This window comes from Humulus lupulus, chromosome 2, assembly GCF_963169125.1.
Source record: "Humulus lupulus chromosome 2, drHumLupu1.1, whole genome shotgun sequence".
In the NCBI taxonomy this organism is placed as follows: Eukaryota; Viridiplantae; Streptophyta; class Magnoliopsida; order Rosales; family Cannabaceae; genus Humulus; species Humulus lupulus.
In genome coordinates, this window is record NC_084794.1 from 65,600,796 (window position 1) to 65,617,123 (window position 16,328).

General features: G+C 31.0%; 1 protein-coding gene across 1 annotated transcript; it reads right to left on the reverse strand.

The window, feature by feature from the left end:
- Nucleotides 1-9,018: 9,018 nt before the first annotated feature.
- On the reverse strand, nucleotides 9,019-10,188 carry LOC133814356 (uncharacterized). Its single transcript, XM_062247325.1, has one exon. It carries the CDS (start codon nucleotides 10,186-10,188, stop codon nucleotides 9,019-9,021), a length of 1,170 nt encoding a protein of 389 aa, XP_062103309.1.
- Between the last annotated feature and the right edge of the window lie 6,140 nt (nucleotides 10,189-16,328).

The following is a 16,328-nucleotide window of genomic DNA, read 5'->3' on the forward strand; positions in this document are numbered from 1 at the left end:
TAATTTATTTTTGTTTGCATAAGCTTGTTTAAATGTTCACATGATGATTTGATGTTTTTGTGTTTATATGTTAAGTATCTATTTTGAAAACAATTTTAACTTTTCAAATTAATTACATAAACTTTACTTTTATTTGTGATTTTCTTTGAACTATTGTAATTTTTGAGTTAAGCATTTGACATCACCAATTAAAAAAAAAATGTGTGTTTTTAATTTTTCTTTTGCTCGAGGACTAGCAAAATATTAAGTTTGGGGGTGTGATAACTCTACAAAATAGAGTTATTTTACCACTTTTTATGTGCTAATTGTTGCTTAATTCTTGAGTTTTTAAGTAATTTATCAAGTTTTTAAGTAATTTTGAATTTATTAGTCTTATCATGATTTTATATACTTTTGTGTATTTTTATAGTATTTTGTTGTAAAATATTACAGTTAATTATTTGAATTATTATTGTTAAGTTAGTGGTAAAAAAAATATTGTATTATTGAACTTAAATGTAAAATATAATTAAGTTATAATTAATATTTTCAAAGAATTAAATTGATTTATTTTATAATTGAAAATATTGTATTATGATTTATTTTATATTTATTTTGTAGGGAATTTATGCTCTTGAAAAGCAATGAAATTGATGAAAAAAAGTGGCATTTCAAGGAAAAGAAAGTAAAATTATGGCATTTTTGAAAAGCTTAGGGCCCATCAGCACAAGGCCCAATGAAAAGCTTCTCCAAGCATCTTCCAGCCAGCACCAAGCCCCTCCATTCCTCTCCATTACATTGCCTCAAGTCTTCCACGCCTGGCACATCACAATCAGCATGCTCCAGCCATTTCATCAATGCCACTCCAGCTGCATCAATCAAGGAGCACCCCAACTGCCTGATGCTGAAACTTCTTTCCTCACGCCAATTGCACCTGCCACTTTCCTGTGCCTATCTCCACCATTCGGTCCAAGGCAGCCCAGCAGCCCAAATGCCAGCAACAAAGTCCCAAGTCAGCAGCCACCCATGCATGCCATTTTTTCCTTGAGCCCAACAAAGGCCTACTTTTGTACTATTGTCTTCTTTGTCAAAAATGTCACTTTTTACCCTACTTTCTACACATTTTACCCCAAAACATAATTATTACACTCTATAATTTACCTCTATTTGCCATATTATAATTAATTAAATTAATTTAATCAATTTAAATAATTTAAATTGATTATTTTAATAATCCCATTTTGGCTATAAATATGGTATTTCAAGACCATTTAGGGTGTCCATTTTTTTTGGGGGGAGGAGGTTACTGTAATGCCCCAAATTTCCTAATAAGGTTTAGGACCTTGATTAGGAGGCCGGGAGGGCTATAATTGCTTTATTATGCTATTTAATGATATTATGCATGTTTAGGTGTATTAAATATGCATGTGAACCCATTTGTGATTAATTGGGTGATTTTCATATTTTGGCCATTTCGGGCATTTTTAGCATATATGTGAAATGGGCGTGGTACTTTGTTATTATCTGGTTATGCCAGGGTTACCCAGCACAAGACGATCCTAGGAGGTAAGCTGGTGGGAAAGTCACAACGGGATTTAAGCTTGACTTGGAGTAAGTCAATGGATATTTATAGCATTACCGGGTTATTGGGTAATGGGAATTAACATTTGGTGATAAATTGGGAGTTAGTAAGACCAGGGGGAAATTCTGGAAGTTTTGACTATAATGTCCCCGGGGGTGTTTTCGGGACCCCGAGCATTAGGTTTTATTGGAAGCTACTTAAGCTTGAAGTAACCTTTTAAGGAAATAAAAAGAACGTTCTGTACGTTCTCTCTCCCTCTAAAGTTCCCTTTTCGTTCCTGATCGCATTTTCGAAGGTATCTTGAGTTCTAGGACTCGGAATCAAGCGAGGATCGAGGCATAGCAATCCTAAGGAGAATTAGAAGCTTATTAGCCGGAGGATTTAGTTGGAAACAACTCAATCGGAGGTAATTCAAGTTTAAGTTTTAAGTTTTTAAAAGTTTTTTAAGCTTGAATTGGACTTTGTGAATCGTTGAGTTTTTAGGTTGTTTGAACCTCGGGTTTTGGTGGTTTTGGACCATTGGGAAGTTTGGGAACTTTGATTTAATGATTTGGGAATGTTTAGACATGTTTTTGGGAGGTTTTAAAAGGTTAAAACGAAGGAAAAATGGCTGCCTCGAAGTTGGGCCGCGGCCCTGTTCTTGGGCGCCGCGGCCCTTGCTCGAAGAAGCAGGTGCCAGGATTTGGCCTTGCTGGGCGCCGCGACCCAAGGTGCTAGGGCCGCAGCCCTTGCCCTGTTTTGACCCCGTTTGCTCGTTTTGACCCCGGAAACATGGTTTTAGGCCTCGGGATCATTCCTATTACCCGGATTAGTGAGGATTGATGTCTTGGAGGCTAAGTTTTAGTTCAAGGGTTGGTTTTAGAACTTGAACTCATTGGATCATCATTTGTGGTTGTGACTAGGTTATCACTAGAGGCTTGGATCAGGATCGTGCTTGTGGCTCATTTGTTGGTAACCTGTGCTTGGACCAAAGGTAAGAAAACTGCACCCCATATGTGACATGCATGGTTATGATTGATGCATGTTGAATGTTTAAATGTAAACATTGATAGCATAATGAATGCTTGGCAATCTTGCCCATTTGCATATGATTATTATTGAGGCATGCTGGTTGGTTAAATGTGATGCATGAGAAACATGTGATTAGGGCATGCCATGAATGATGAATATGAGATTGGTCAGAGCTTGAGTCTCTGTGTTTGTGCATGATTATAATTATGCTAGCAACTGTTTAGTAAGCATGTTGAGTGCCCTATTCTTGGATAATTGGCATATGATACATATTGATAGCATTGCTTACTTGTGCATGGCACCGACTTATTAGTCAGGTTTGGCAAAGGTGCTAGTATCAACTGTGAAGCTGTGACTTATTAGTCAGGTTCGGCAGTGGTACTGGGCACTGGCCACATTGTGCTGTCTCACTAGACATGACAACCCTAGTGAGTAGTGCAAGCTATGTCGATTGGACCTAATCGACCCTCTGCATTGAATGACTCCAAAAAGCATTAATGCAGGACCGACCTCAAGTTCGATGAATATAAACAAGCATTTATCTAGCCGAAGGCTAGTCATCTAGAGCCATTGCAGGAAATGGGCACCGGGCCCCTAGTGACTTGGTTGTCAGTCACTCAGTGTGGTTTACCAGAACCTCAAAGTGATATTCACTCATTTGATCAGAGCTATGAGCTCTGCATGATCATTTTGATCATCATATGCATGGCTTGGGCACTGGGGCCCCAGTGACTTGCTTGTTGGTCACTCAGTATGGTTTACCAGGACCTGTTGAAGGTTAGAGGCTTACCCAACAGCCAGCCTTCCATTTGAATTAGTGACGTGCTTGTCAGTTACTCAGCATGGTTTATTAGAACCTTTAGTGTTACGACACTCATCTTATTAGGATTGACTTGATAGTCCTCCAATCAGAAGGCCAGGATTTCTTATCCTGGATACCCCAGCATCTGTTTGAATTCATTTGCATGCTGAGTAGAGCTATGAATGCTAGGCATGCTAGATATGATTTGATATCATGATATGATTGTTTATGAGCATATGAGTTTTCTTGCTGGGCTTCGGCTCACGGGTGCTTTGTGGTGCAGGTAAAGGAAAAAGGAAGCTGGACCATCCTTGAGTTGGAGAGCTTAGGTGATGACGTGTACATATGCAGCTGCTCGACCAATACTTGGGCGAGGTTTGAAAGTGGAACTAGGGCTGAACCTTGTTTTGCCGCTTAGAACGGCCTGTTGTAAACACTTTCTTGTAATAAACTCTGAAATTATATTTTTGGGATCCCAATGTATACAGTAAACGTTCTAGTGAAACGTTATATCTTAACCAAAGTTTTTAACCCATAAACCGCTAATCACACTTAGTTACACGTTTATGGCCAAACGACTCGATTAGCGAGTTTAGCACTGTTTGCAATGTGCACTGTAGCGGTCCCTGGAGTTGGGGCGTTACAGTTACTATACCATAATTTCTACACATTCAAAACCTCTCCATTCTCTTCATCTTCTTCTTCTTTTTGGTTATTTTCTATGTATTTTTAGAGGAAATTTTGGGGGTTTCTCCTCCAAATTTTCCTATTTATGTTTGTAATTTTTAGTTTGTATTTGCTATTCTAGTTATGTGTTTCTAATCTTTTTAAGATTATTAAGGTGATGATGAAACATTTTGTAACTAGATAGTATTTATTTTGTATGTTGATTTCTCATTTTGTACAACAAAGTTTACGAAATTTTCTTCTTCAAATATCTTCTTTCATCTTAAATATCATGTATTTTGGATTGTTAGCACATATTTATACTTTGTTCTTCATTAGTGCAAAAACATAATATTCTTTGTGTAAGATGTGTCATTAAATTGTACACATCCATGCTTAGAGCAAAAATATTATATTTTGCCTTATAAATAATGTTCATTGATTTATTTGTTATTTCATTAGATTGATTTACACTAAATGCTTTGAAATTATAATTTTGAAAAGTGAAGAAAAACCCTATCTTGTTAGAAATAATTTGTGCTTAAAATTATAAATCTATTTAGAAAATGATAGTTTGATTTATTTTAACTATCACTAAAACTTGGGAATCAATGTACTTATAAATATTATTAAACTTATATTTTGTGGATTCTAATCCTTAATAATCTTATTTTACCACCTTCATCTCTATTATTAATTTATGTTATATATATTGTCTTTAATTTCTTTATTATTATCTTTTATTTTATTTTTATTGTTACAAATTCTCATCAATCTTTGGAACTAGGTTAGAATTTATTAATTTTGGTTTAAAATAGTTTCTCTTTTCGATTTTAGACAACTCCTTTGGGTTCGATCTCGTGCTTACACGAAAACTATTCTATAAATACGATTCGTGCGCTTGCGAGTTATAAATATTTAAAACATACCCGTTTTTGGGTCTATCATTTAATAATAAATAATAAAACATAAACTAATTATTATTGTCTTCATCAAAAGATTCATTTAAAAAATCTTCAACATTCGTGCTTCGACTCAAACCTTCATGAGACTGTGGTACTGGCGGCGAAGGATAATATGGCCGAGGCTGTGGGCAAATCAAAGGAGACTGTTGTTGTTGTTGATTCAGAGAAGTGTAGTACTGCTGATTATAAACAGGCTGCTGTGTCGATCCTCCATAATGAGGATATACTGGCTGCTGCTGCATGAACGGCCCAAATTGACCATACATAGGTTGTTGTTGCTGCTGCTGCTGCGGTAATCTTCCAAACTGACTTCCCATAGGTTGTGTCTGAGGAAACTGGGAAGAAAGTCCAAACATATAATTAAAAAGTGGCGACTGAGAGGAACCACCAGATATGTTTGGAGAATTTTGTTGTGGTAGTTGTGGCATCGACGACGTCCCCGGGCTTTGATTAGATGTACTACCTTGTTGTTGAGAAGGTAAGAACTGCAATAAACTTTCATAGCGTGGGTCATGGAGGGAAGAATCAGTCTGAAAATTTCCTGACTTAACCTTATCACACATCTTAACCCACATCTCAGCCAAAACTCCCATCATCTCTGGAGTCACATTAGTAGGAACTTGTGACTGAGATTGGCTTGGACTTCGACTTGTGGAGCTAGATGCTGATTTCTTCCCTTTGCCTTTAGGCCTGTATCCCACTCCTATTTGATAATCAGACCTCGAGCCAAGAACTTTATCCATAACCTGATATTGTATTGATTTAGCAGTAGAACCTTCACTAGAAGCAGATTCAGAACCTGACCGACTACTTTGAATATTTTGCCTCTCCATCTCTTGGGTCATTTGTTCCTGCCAAAAGAAAATGTTAAAAACCAATATTACTATAATTTAAGATCAATAAAGAAAGAAAAAACTTTAACTTACATGTAGTTCTTTGCAAGTTTCGCTAACCCAAGTCTTCGTAGATTTTTTTTATATGAGTATCTCTCCAAGCATCAATAGCATGCTCATCAGGTTCTTCCTACAAAATAATAGTATTAGTTTAATTAATAATATAATAATATCAAATAAAGTTAAGTATTTTACTTACATATTCGTTACGGATCGCTGCCATTGATTTAGAGCCTTGCGTCGACAAATACTTCATTTTCTTTCTATTTTTCTTGTTCCGCGTGGATTGCGCTATAAACTTTGGGCTCAGAAACAAATCGACGATTTCTTTCCAGCTCTCCTTCGAGCACAAGTCAGGAATAGCATTGAGAGCACTATCCAAATCATTCGGATTTCCAGAATAATATTTTAGGAAATGAGTATGCCTAATATTCTTTCTCTCTGAATATGTTTTGCGCATCTCCGTATACAGAGTGCCCATAACTCTTTCAGGTTCTGGATGCCCATCGATATTATAGTAATACTAAAAAAAAAATTGTTAGTTTACATTTTTATAGACTAAAATGTATAATATAAAAAAATTAGATATTTTTTTTTACCTTCATCTTTTGAACGACTTGGTCCTTATATTGCTGAGGAACATCTTTAAAATCTAAATAATGTCCCGACAATAGTAATGTAACTTCAGTACTCAATTGACAAACAAAAGCTTGGTGCTCAGTACCAACCACTTTGTCTGTCGCCGGATCAAGTTGCAATTCAAGTGGTTTGCTAGCATCCCGCCTTCGTTTTTCAATATTAATATTACTGGCAGGGCCACGTCCCCTCCTTCTTGCAGGACGATCTATTAATTTGTTTAATACATAAAAATAAAAATATTAGTAAATCTTAAACATTTAAATAGATTACGATTAAAATATATCACATAACTAAAATTTAGATATTAACCTGACTCACAAGTTGAGGGTATCCTGCTAGGATCTGTGGGGTCTTGACCACCACCATCTCCACCGTGATATGATACTATATCAGCTGACATTTCTCTTGTATTCATAAATATTTAAGATTTAATAATAAGAATAGAAATCAAATTTAAGATTTAATACCATCAAATTTAATTAAGTAATGAAATAACATTAAACAAAATCAATATCAACATAAATTGGAAAATACAAATCAAATTCAAATTGTTGTGTTTGTCACAAAGGTAATCATTACATAAAACTAATAATCACTATCACTTTCATCATTAACTAAATTAGCATTAACATCATCTTCACAAAAATCAATTAATAAATCATCTTCTTCATCTAATTCTTCATCTGCTTCTTCATCGCCTAACTCGTGATCCTCTTGACTAACATTTAAATTTTGTACTGTACTAATGTTAATCGAATTTTGAGTAGGTAGCATAACCAACTCGCCGAGATCCACAGTCAACACAAAATTTGATGAGCTAATATCATGTTCCACATCAACGTCTGAATTAGCTTCACAGTTCTCGACGTCCCAAATTTGTCGATGGTTTACACCCTCAACAATTTTCCACTGATTTCCTCTCTAAGTAAATCATCGAGATAAAATACTTGCTTCGCTTGATTTACAAGTATATATGGGTCATCCTTGTACCATTCCCCGCTAGTGTTTATACTAGTAATATTATTCTCTATAATTATTTTTTTCCTTCTTAGATCTGTATTAAACCACTTACACTTGAACAATGTCACAGAATATGAGCCAGTAAATGTTAACTTTAATACTTCTTCAAGTATTCCATAATAGTTAAAATCTTCTGTTCCAGCAACAAATACTCCATTGTTTTGAGTGCTCCTCTTTAAATCTCGTTTGGTTGACATAAATCGAACACCATTCACTATACAACCTTCGTAATAAGCTCCTAAATGATCTGATCCAGATGCTAAAGCTAGCAACTCGTCACCATTCTCTAACGATCCAAGCTTTTGTAAGTCGTATATCTAAAAGAATAAATAAAATTATTAGAGAATTGAAAACAATACTTAAAAGGATGAAAGAATATAGGGTAGGTTTTTTTTTTCACCTTCTTGTGAAACCATCGCTGAAAATATTTCTTATGTAAAATGTTATGATCTCCATCCTGATATTTCTGTTTGATTTCTTCTAAGTGTTCACAATAAATAAGAACAAAATTTTTGAATCAGTTGAAAGCATTTTCAATGAAATAAAAGCAACTTTTGGGAAGAAACTTACTCCAAATATTTCTGAATTTCAGGTGAATTGTTGTATATGTGGAAATATGAGTTCCATTTTACATAATATTAGAATAAGATCTTTTTGTGCTTCCTCCATATCGCTAACCTTTATAGTTCTTGTACAAATTTGCCTGAAAAAGTTACATAACTCAGAAATGGTAGTCGATATACTCTTTGAAAGAAACTTGCGAACACCCACTGATAGTAATCGTTGCATTATTACATGACTGTCGTGGGACTTTAAACCACTGATATTTGTTAAATCAGCATTTACTTTCTTCTTTAAATTGGAACAAAAATTATCTGGAAATTTCACATCTCGAATAAATTTACAAAACTGCATTCTTTGATCAGATGTGAGAACATAAGGGGCATGAGGCTTCATTAACTTTCCGCTGTCATCTTCATATATCCACAATGATTCCCTTACTCCAAACTTTTTCAAATCATGTCTTGCATTAGTGGTGTCCTTGGATTTATCATTATCCAAAATTGTGTCTAACAAACTATCACACACATTCTTCTCCACATGCATGACATCAATGTTGTGTTTTTAAGTGTTCGAAGACTAATGATCAAGCTCATAAAATATGCTTTTCTTCCTCCAATTTTGATCTTCTGCAATACGCCTACGTTTGACACCTCCAAACATCTCGTGTTTTCCAGGAACTTGTGGTACAAGTTTGTTTACTTGTTCTAATATTTCCTCACAAGTAAAACGTCTTGGTGGATGTCTTCTCTCGATTTGTCCGTCAAACTGAGTGTCTCTTCTCATTCGATGGTTACTTGGAAGGAATCTTCTGTGACCAATGTAGGATGTCTTACCGATCACTCGAACAGAAGTTGTGTCTTCATTACACGTCGGACAAGCTTTGTATCCCTGACCACTTCATCCAGATAAATAGCTACGAGCAGGAAAATCGTTAACTGTCCATAATAAGGCTGCACGCAACTTGAACATAGTGTTGGTTATACTATCTCTTGTATCGACACCGTTAACCCACAACTCCTTTAACTCATCCACCAATGGTCTCAAGAATATATCCATGTCCTTTCCCGGTGATTTTGGTCCAAGAATAAGAATGGATAATATGAAATTATTATCTTTCATACACATCCAAGGTGGAAGATTGTAGTTAGCGAACACCACAGGCCACATACTATATGCTTGACTCATGTTGCCAAACGGATTGAAACCATCTACAGCTAAACCTAAACGAACATTCCGAGGTTCACTAGCAAAATCAGGATGTTTGGCATCGAAATCCTTCCACGCTAACCCATCCACTGGGTGTCTCATTATCCCATCGTCTTTTGATTTCCCAGTATAGTGCCATAACATTTGCTTCGCTGTAAGTCTTGAACTGTACAGTCTTTTTAATCGAGGAGTTAATGGAAAGTAACGCATCACCTTATGTGGTACCTTTTTTCCATCAGTTTTTTCAGGAGAAATCCATCTACTACTTCCGCAAATTGGACAAGTCTCTTTAGTTGAATGCTCTTTGTAAAACAAACAACAATCATGTTCACATACATGAATTGACTCGTACCCTAACCCTAATTTCTGTAATCTTTTTTTAGCCTCGTAGTACGTTGATGGAATTTTATTTCCCTTCGGAAATGCAAGCTTTAGTAATTTCAGTAATTCATTGAAGATTTTATTGGGAATCTTGCCTCTAACTTTCAAATGCAATAATTTTGCTAAAAAGTTAAGAGAAGATATCCAATTACAACCAGGATATAACTCAGCCTCAATCTCTTCAAACAGATCGTCATAAAATTGTCCCGCCGCAGGATTATTTTCTACTTCTTCGGTTGTAGGTAGAAGGAAGTCTTCGACCATTGGAATCATCTCATCAACATCATCATCGTTGGCGTCCACCACATTGGAAACATCTGCTTCCGCTTCACCGTGATATATCCACTTCTCGTAACCTCGATGAAAACCCCAATCGAATACGTGTGCTTTCACCATATGTAAAGTTTCAAGCCTATTATTTATGCACCTAACACACGGACACCTAATTCTACCAGAGGAATCCTTATATTCCGACGCCATCGTCAAAAAAGCTTGTAGACCGTTCCAATATTCTTGACAAGCACGATTTCTCAATGTCGTCCAAGTCTTGTCGATCGTCATCTAAAATGTTATAAAAGTATATAAGTTTACGATATGTGAATAGTCTTATATTTTAAAATGATTTATAATATAATTGTTATATCATATTATAAACATTTAATAGTTTTAAACTACTTTAAAATGTTTTATAATATAAACAATTATAATTGTTATATTATATTATAAACATTTAATAGTTTTATGCTACTTTATAATGTTTTTATAATATAATTGTTATATTATATTATAAAACATTTAATAATTTTATATTATATTATAACACATTTAATAATTTTATGTTTTATCATAATATTTTATGCTATTTTATCTAATTTATCCTAAAATTATTTATTTAATTAGTAAATAATTAATTATTTAATTAATTAGTTATTTATTATCTAATTGTTCCTTTACTAAAAAATTAATTATTTAATTAATACTTAATTAATTAATTATTTAATTAATTAGTTATCTATCATCTAATTTTTCCTTTACTAAAAAATTAATTTCTAATTTTTCCTTTACTAAAAAATTAATTATTTAATTAATACTTAATTGTTTATTTATTTATTTAATTATTTATCATATTATTAATTTAAATGTTTACTTATTATTTAATTAATTAGTTAATTATTATCTAATTTTTCCTTTATTTAAATAAATTATTATTATCTAATGTTTACTAATTATTTAATTTATACTTAATTAATTAATTATTTATTTATTTAATTAGTTATCTATTATCTAATTTTTCCTTTACTAAAAAATTAATTATTTAATTAATACTTATTTATTTATCAATTTATTAATCATATTATTAATTTAAATGTGTACTTATTATTTAATTAATTAGTTAATTATTATCTAATGTTTACTAATTATTTAATTTATACTTAATTAATTAATTATTTATTTATTTAATTAGTTATCTATTATCTAATTTTTCCTTTACTAAAAAATTAATTATTTAATTAATACTTAATTATTTATTTATTTATCAATTTATTAATCATATTATTAATTTAAATGTTTACTTATTATTTAATTAATTAGTTAATTATTATCTAATGTTTACTAATTATTTAATTTATACTTAATTATTTATTTATTTAATTAGTTATCTATTATCTAATTTTTCCTTTACTAAAAAATTAATTATTTAATTAATACTTAATTATTTATTTATTTAATATTCATTTAATTATTTATTTATCATATTATTAATTTAAATATTTCCTAATTAGTTAATTAATTAATAAATTATTTATTTAAGATATTTAATTATACATATTTTAAAAACTTAATAATTAATATGTAATTAATTGAAATTATTTTTATTTAATTAATCCTATAACTACTCTTTTATATAATTACTTAATAATTGTTTATATATATTATTTAATAATTACTTTTTAATAAATAAATTTTTAATTATTTAATTTTTATTATTCTCATAAACAAGAATTTGTTACCCAAAATTTCAAATAGATTTATTTGAATATAATTTTTCTTCTGTGGTTTATTAAAACACAAAGCTGCAGTTTATTTGCTCTGCTGAAGAAAATCGTTCGTATCATTGTCATAGCATATAAGGATTGCCTAAACATGTTTAAATATAAAACCTATAAAGACATGAATCCCAAGAACTAAAAAATGACAACTTTTTTCTCTCTAAGCAGATGGTGATAAAACAAAACATGACATTCAAAAATACTAAAAAATAACAGAGATTCATCACTTTATTATTAGTTTCATGTATTAAATTTAATCACACATATATATATACATTCTGAACAGTGAATTAACACCATAAGCAAATCTAATATGCAGAAATAAAATACTCTATCCTTCATTCCATTTACTAAATTTAAACACACATACAACTGGTGTACAAGAAAAACAAGATCTCGAGATAAAAAAACAACAAGAACTTACTGCGTGAAAGAGAAGTGTTGTCAGGTATGAGATGTGCCGTGAAGACTAAGTAGACCTTTGAGGAGGTGTGCCGCCACTGTAAGTGTGAATAAACATTATACATTATATATATATAATATAAATATAAAATCATCAAAACAAAACTTATATACCTTTGGAGATGAATTCGGTCGGAGTCCTCTGGTTTGCGTGAGGGAGAACGAACGATCGCAGACCTTTGGAGATGAATCGGGTTAAATGTATAGATTATTATTGCCGGCGGAGGTCCGCCGGCAATAATAATTCCGCCGGTAATAGTATATAACTGTTATATTTAATTATTATTACCGGCGGAGCCCGCCGGTAATAATCCGCCGGTAATAATCGAAATATTAATTGGGCGGCAATTTTGCCGCGTTAATAAATTCGGATTATTACCGGCGGTTTGTTCGCCAGTAATAATAGATTTTCCTCCGGTAATAATTAAATAATTTAAAAAAATAAAAATAAAAATAAAAATCGGATTAATGCCGGCGGACTTCGTTTTCCACTGGTAAAGATGGTACTATTACCGGCGGACTGTCTCCGCCGGTAATATTTCCGCCAGTAAAAAACATTTTTGTTGTAGTGATTAAAAATAAATATATAGAATAGAATGAATGAAAAAAATTCAATAAAAAAAGATAGCCAATGACTCATTCTCTACCACTAACCACACTCTCAATTATTCATTAACAATATAATTCAATACTTCCTATCAAATTACCAACCATGGATAACACAAAAGCATTAATTATATCCCAATCTCTCATGAAAACCAATGAAAGTTAAACGCTATTTACTAATTATTTTCACTAAATAACCTAAAAGAAAAGTACTAAAGATTTAAGTTTTAACTTAGTTAAAGCATAAATTATATAGAAATAGATTGATTGAAGCAACAAATTCAACAAGTGTAATTAATTCAACTTAGGTTAGGGATGTAAACGGGGCGGGACGAGGTCGGGGAAGGCTCCCCCGTTCCCGCCCCGTCTCGGGGTCGGGGCCTCATTGGGTACTCGTTTAATAAAAATGTTTAATTTTTTTTCTAAAATTGATAAAATAAATTAAAATAATTAATACTTTTTAATATAAAATTATTTAAAAACAATAAATTATACCATTAATAAATATATATTTTTATATAAATTATGATATAAAATGTTTTTAATAATCTTTATATTAAAAATATAAATGACAATGTAAACGGAGCGGTTTCGGGATGAGGGTTATGTTCCCCGCCCCCGCCCCATTAGGGGCGGGTCCCCACGAGGACCCTATCCCGCGGGTTAAATTGACACCCCTAACTTAGGTTATGTATTTCATTACAATTAAAGAATTATTTTACCTATTCTCTAATTATGACTTATTAGGTGAATATCAATTATAAGATGACATTAGATTTGTGTTAAAGTCTATCTAGCAGCCTCATAAAAAAGATAAAAACAAGAATCGTAATATTAAGGATAGAAAGACATAATCAATTTGATATAAGAGGAAATAGAAAATCATAATTTAATAAATAAAAGAAAACATGTTTTAGGATTTTGAAATCACCCTTAACTAAATAAAAACTAAGCCAAACATAATTATATATAAGTACAAGAGTTTCATAAAGTAATTTAAGAAAGAGATGAAAAAGAATTGAATTGAAAATACAAAATTTCTCTTGAATTATCTCTAAAATTTACTCAATTCAATGTATTTTCACATGACAAACGTATATCAAAATAGACACTTGACACCTATATTTATAATGGTCTTAAAATTATTTAAAACAAAATTTAAAATTCAATACTTAAACTAGTATATATTAATTTTGTTCCCCAAAATAAGTTTTTGAAATAACCTGAAATTCAATTTTGTATGTAGAAATATCAATCGAATAATGCTCTAAGACATCATAGGGTGTCCAACACATTGGGTCGCAGCATATAGTTATTAGTATGATTAAGCATTAGGTCCCACATATTTAAATTTAAATTTAATTTAATTGAAATATATGGAACACCATATTCACTTGCACCAATTATATAGTATAGGATGTTAGACATCATAAAATATTTTTTAGTATTTCTCATATGAGCGGTGCTAAGGAGACTTTCTATCATAGTATCTTTTGCACTCTTTCTATAATGACGACGTGTGATCATGGTTTAAGTAAAACTGATTTTTCCAAAATAATTAGTCATAATTTTTTAACTTTATTACAATTATACCATTATAATTAAATTATTCACCCACTTTTTTATTCACTGGAGAACAATAAGTGAAAAAAAACAAATAAATAGGCACAATAAGCTTTTTCCATTAGTAATTTATTTGTTTTGTATTTATATTACCGAAATTTATTTATAATGAAGATTTTTTTAACAGTAAAATTTTAGAAAAATAGTTAAGAATATATCTATACTTCCAAGTAAAAAAAAAATATATATATACTTTAGTTGTGAAGACACGTATCAATCATTACTAAAAAACAAATAAAAATAATTAACAAATTAGAAATAACTAACTTGAATGATTTTTTATTTTACTTTAGATTTTATATGAATATAAATATTCTTTCAAGTGGATTTTACTTTATATTTTGTATTTCCATAAAGATCTTATAATTTGACATTCAATTTATTTTTATTTTTTAAAAAAACGTTATAATTATTTAATCTGAATATTTAATCGTCTATAATCCTAAATAACATATTAAATTTTGAATAAAAAGAAATAATAATAAATGTATAGTTATAATGTTAAATCATAATAATAATGTTTGCTTAGTAATTTAAGCATTTGTTTTACTGTGTAATTAAAAAAGCTTCTAAATATTGTAAAAAAAAACTTCTAAATATGTATTGTGCTTATTTTCTAAAAAAAACATGGCATTATTTTATTTTTCTTTCTAGTTAAAATATCATGTTCAATTATTTTATATAAATAAATATTGATTAAAAGATGACACATGTGTCAAATTACAAATTATAAGAAAAGAGCAAAAGAGAGCAGCCTAGAACACTTGAGTGTCTGTAGAGCACTTGGGTGTGTGTAGAGAGGGTCTCATTATCACTTCTCTTCTCATATAAATATGTTTGCAATTTGAAGTTGCTTTTAACTTAAGCTCTTTGGGTGTTGAGCACTTGCTCATGGATTAGGTAGTGCAACTCACGCACAAAAAGAAAGTGGAGAAGAAGGGAGCGTGGGACCTACACCTCAAGAAAGATGTTCAATTAATGTTCACCACTCACGTGTGAGATGCTCTTTCTCTCTCTCTCTCTCTCTCTCTCTCATTAGTGTGTGAAACTCAAATCCACCTTGTCTAGGTGGAAAAGATGACAAGTGGCAAGTCTACTTGGGCTATCTGGGCTGGGCTTTCTCCAATTCGGCTTCTCTTATTCTTTTACTATTTCATCTTTTTTTTACAAAAATACCACATTTTTCTATCAACAAAATAAATTAAATTAAAATTAAATATATTCAGATTAAAATATATTAAATTAAACTCATAGATATATTAATTAATACTCAATATATTTTAATAATAAATATATTTTTTAACTTTTAAAAAATTTATTGTAGCCTAGAAATCACAAAACACCAAAATCAAAATTAAAATCATTCAAAATACTGAAAACTAACAATATCTAAACTTATCGAAATTAAACATATACATTCCAAAATTTTATTATCAATTACATGCAAATTGGTATTGTCATGCTCGACAAAAAAGTTAATGGTTACATAATAAAATAATATTATATAATAATTATTATCTAAAACTGATAGTATTTAGAATGTATTTGGAAAACCCCTTTATAATTAAAAATGAGTGTAATTTAAATTAATTGCTAGAATTGACATATTTGTTTAACTAGCTAATTACACCATGTAATTGAAGCTAATTGAAGGTCCAATTACACAATTCAATTTTCATGGCCCCAATAAGAATTAGGTGTAATTATATTGTGCAATTATGATATATTATCAATTTTAAATAATAATTATTACATAATATTATATTTTATCGTGTAATTACTAATTGTCTTGCAAAACATGACATTAAGAATTTATATGTAATTACCATTTGACATCTAAACACACATTATATTTTCTAATAGAGTATAATTACTAAG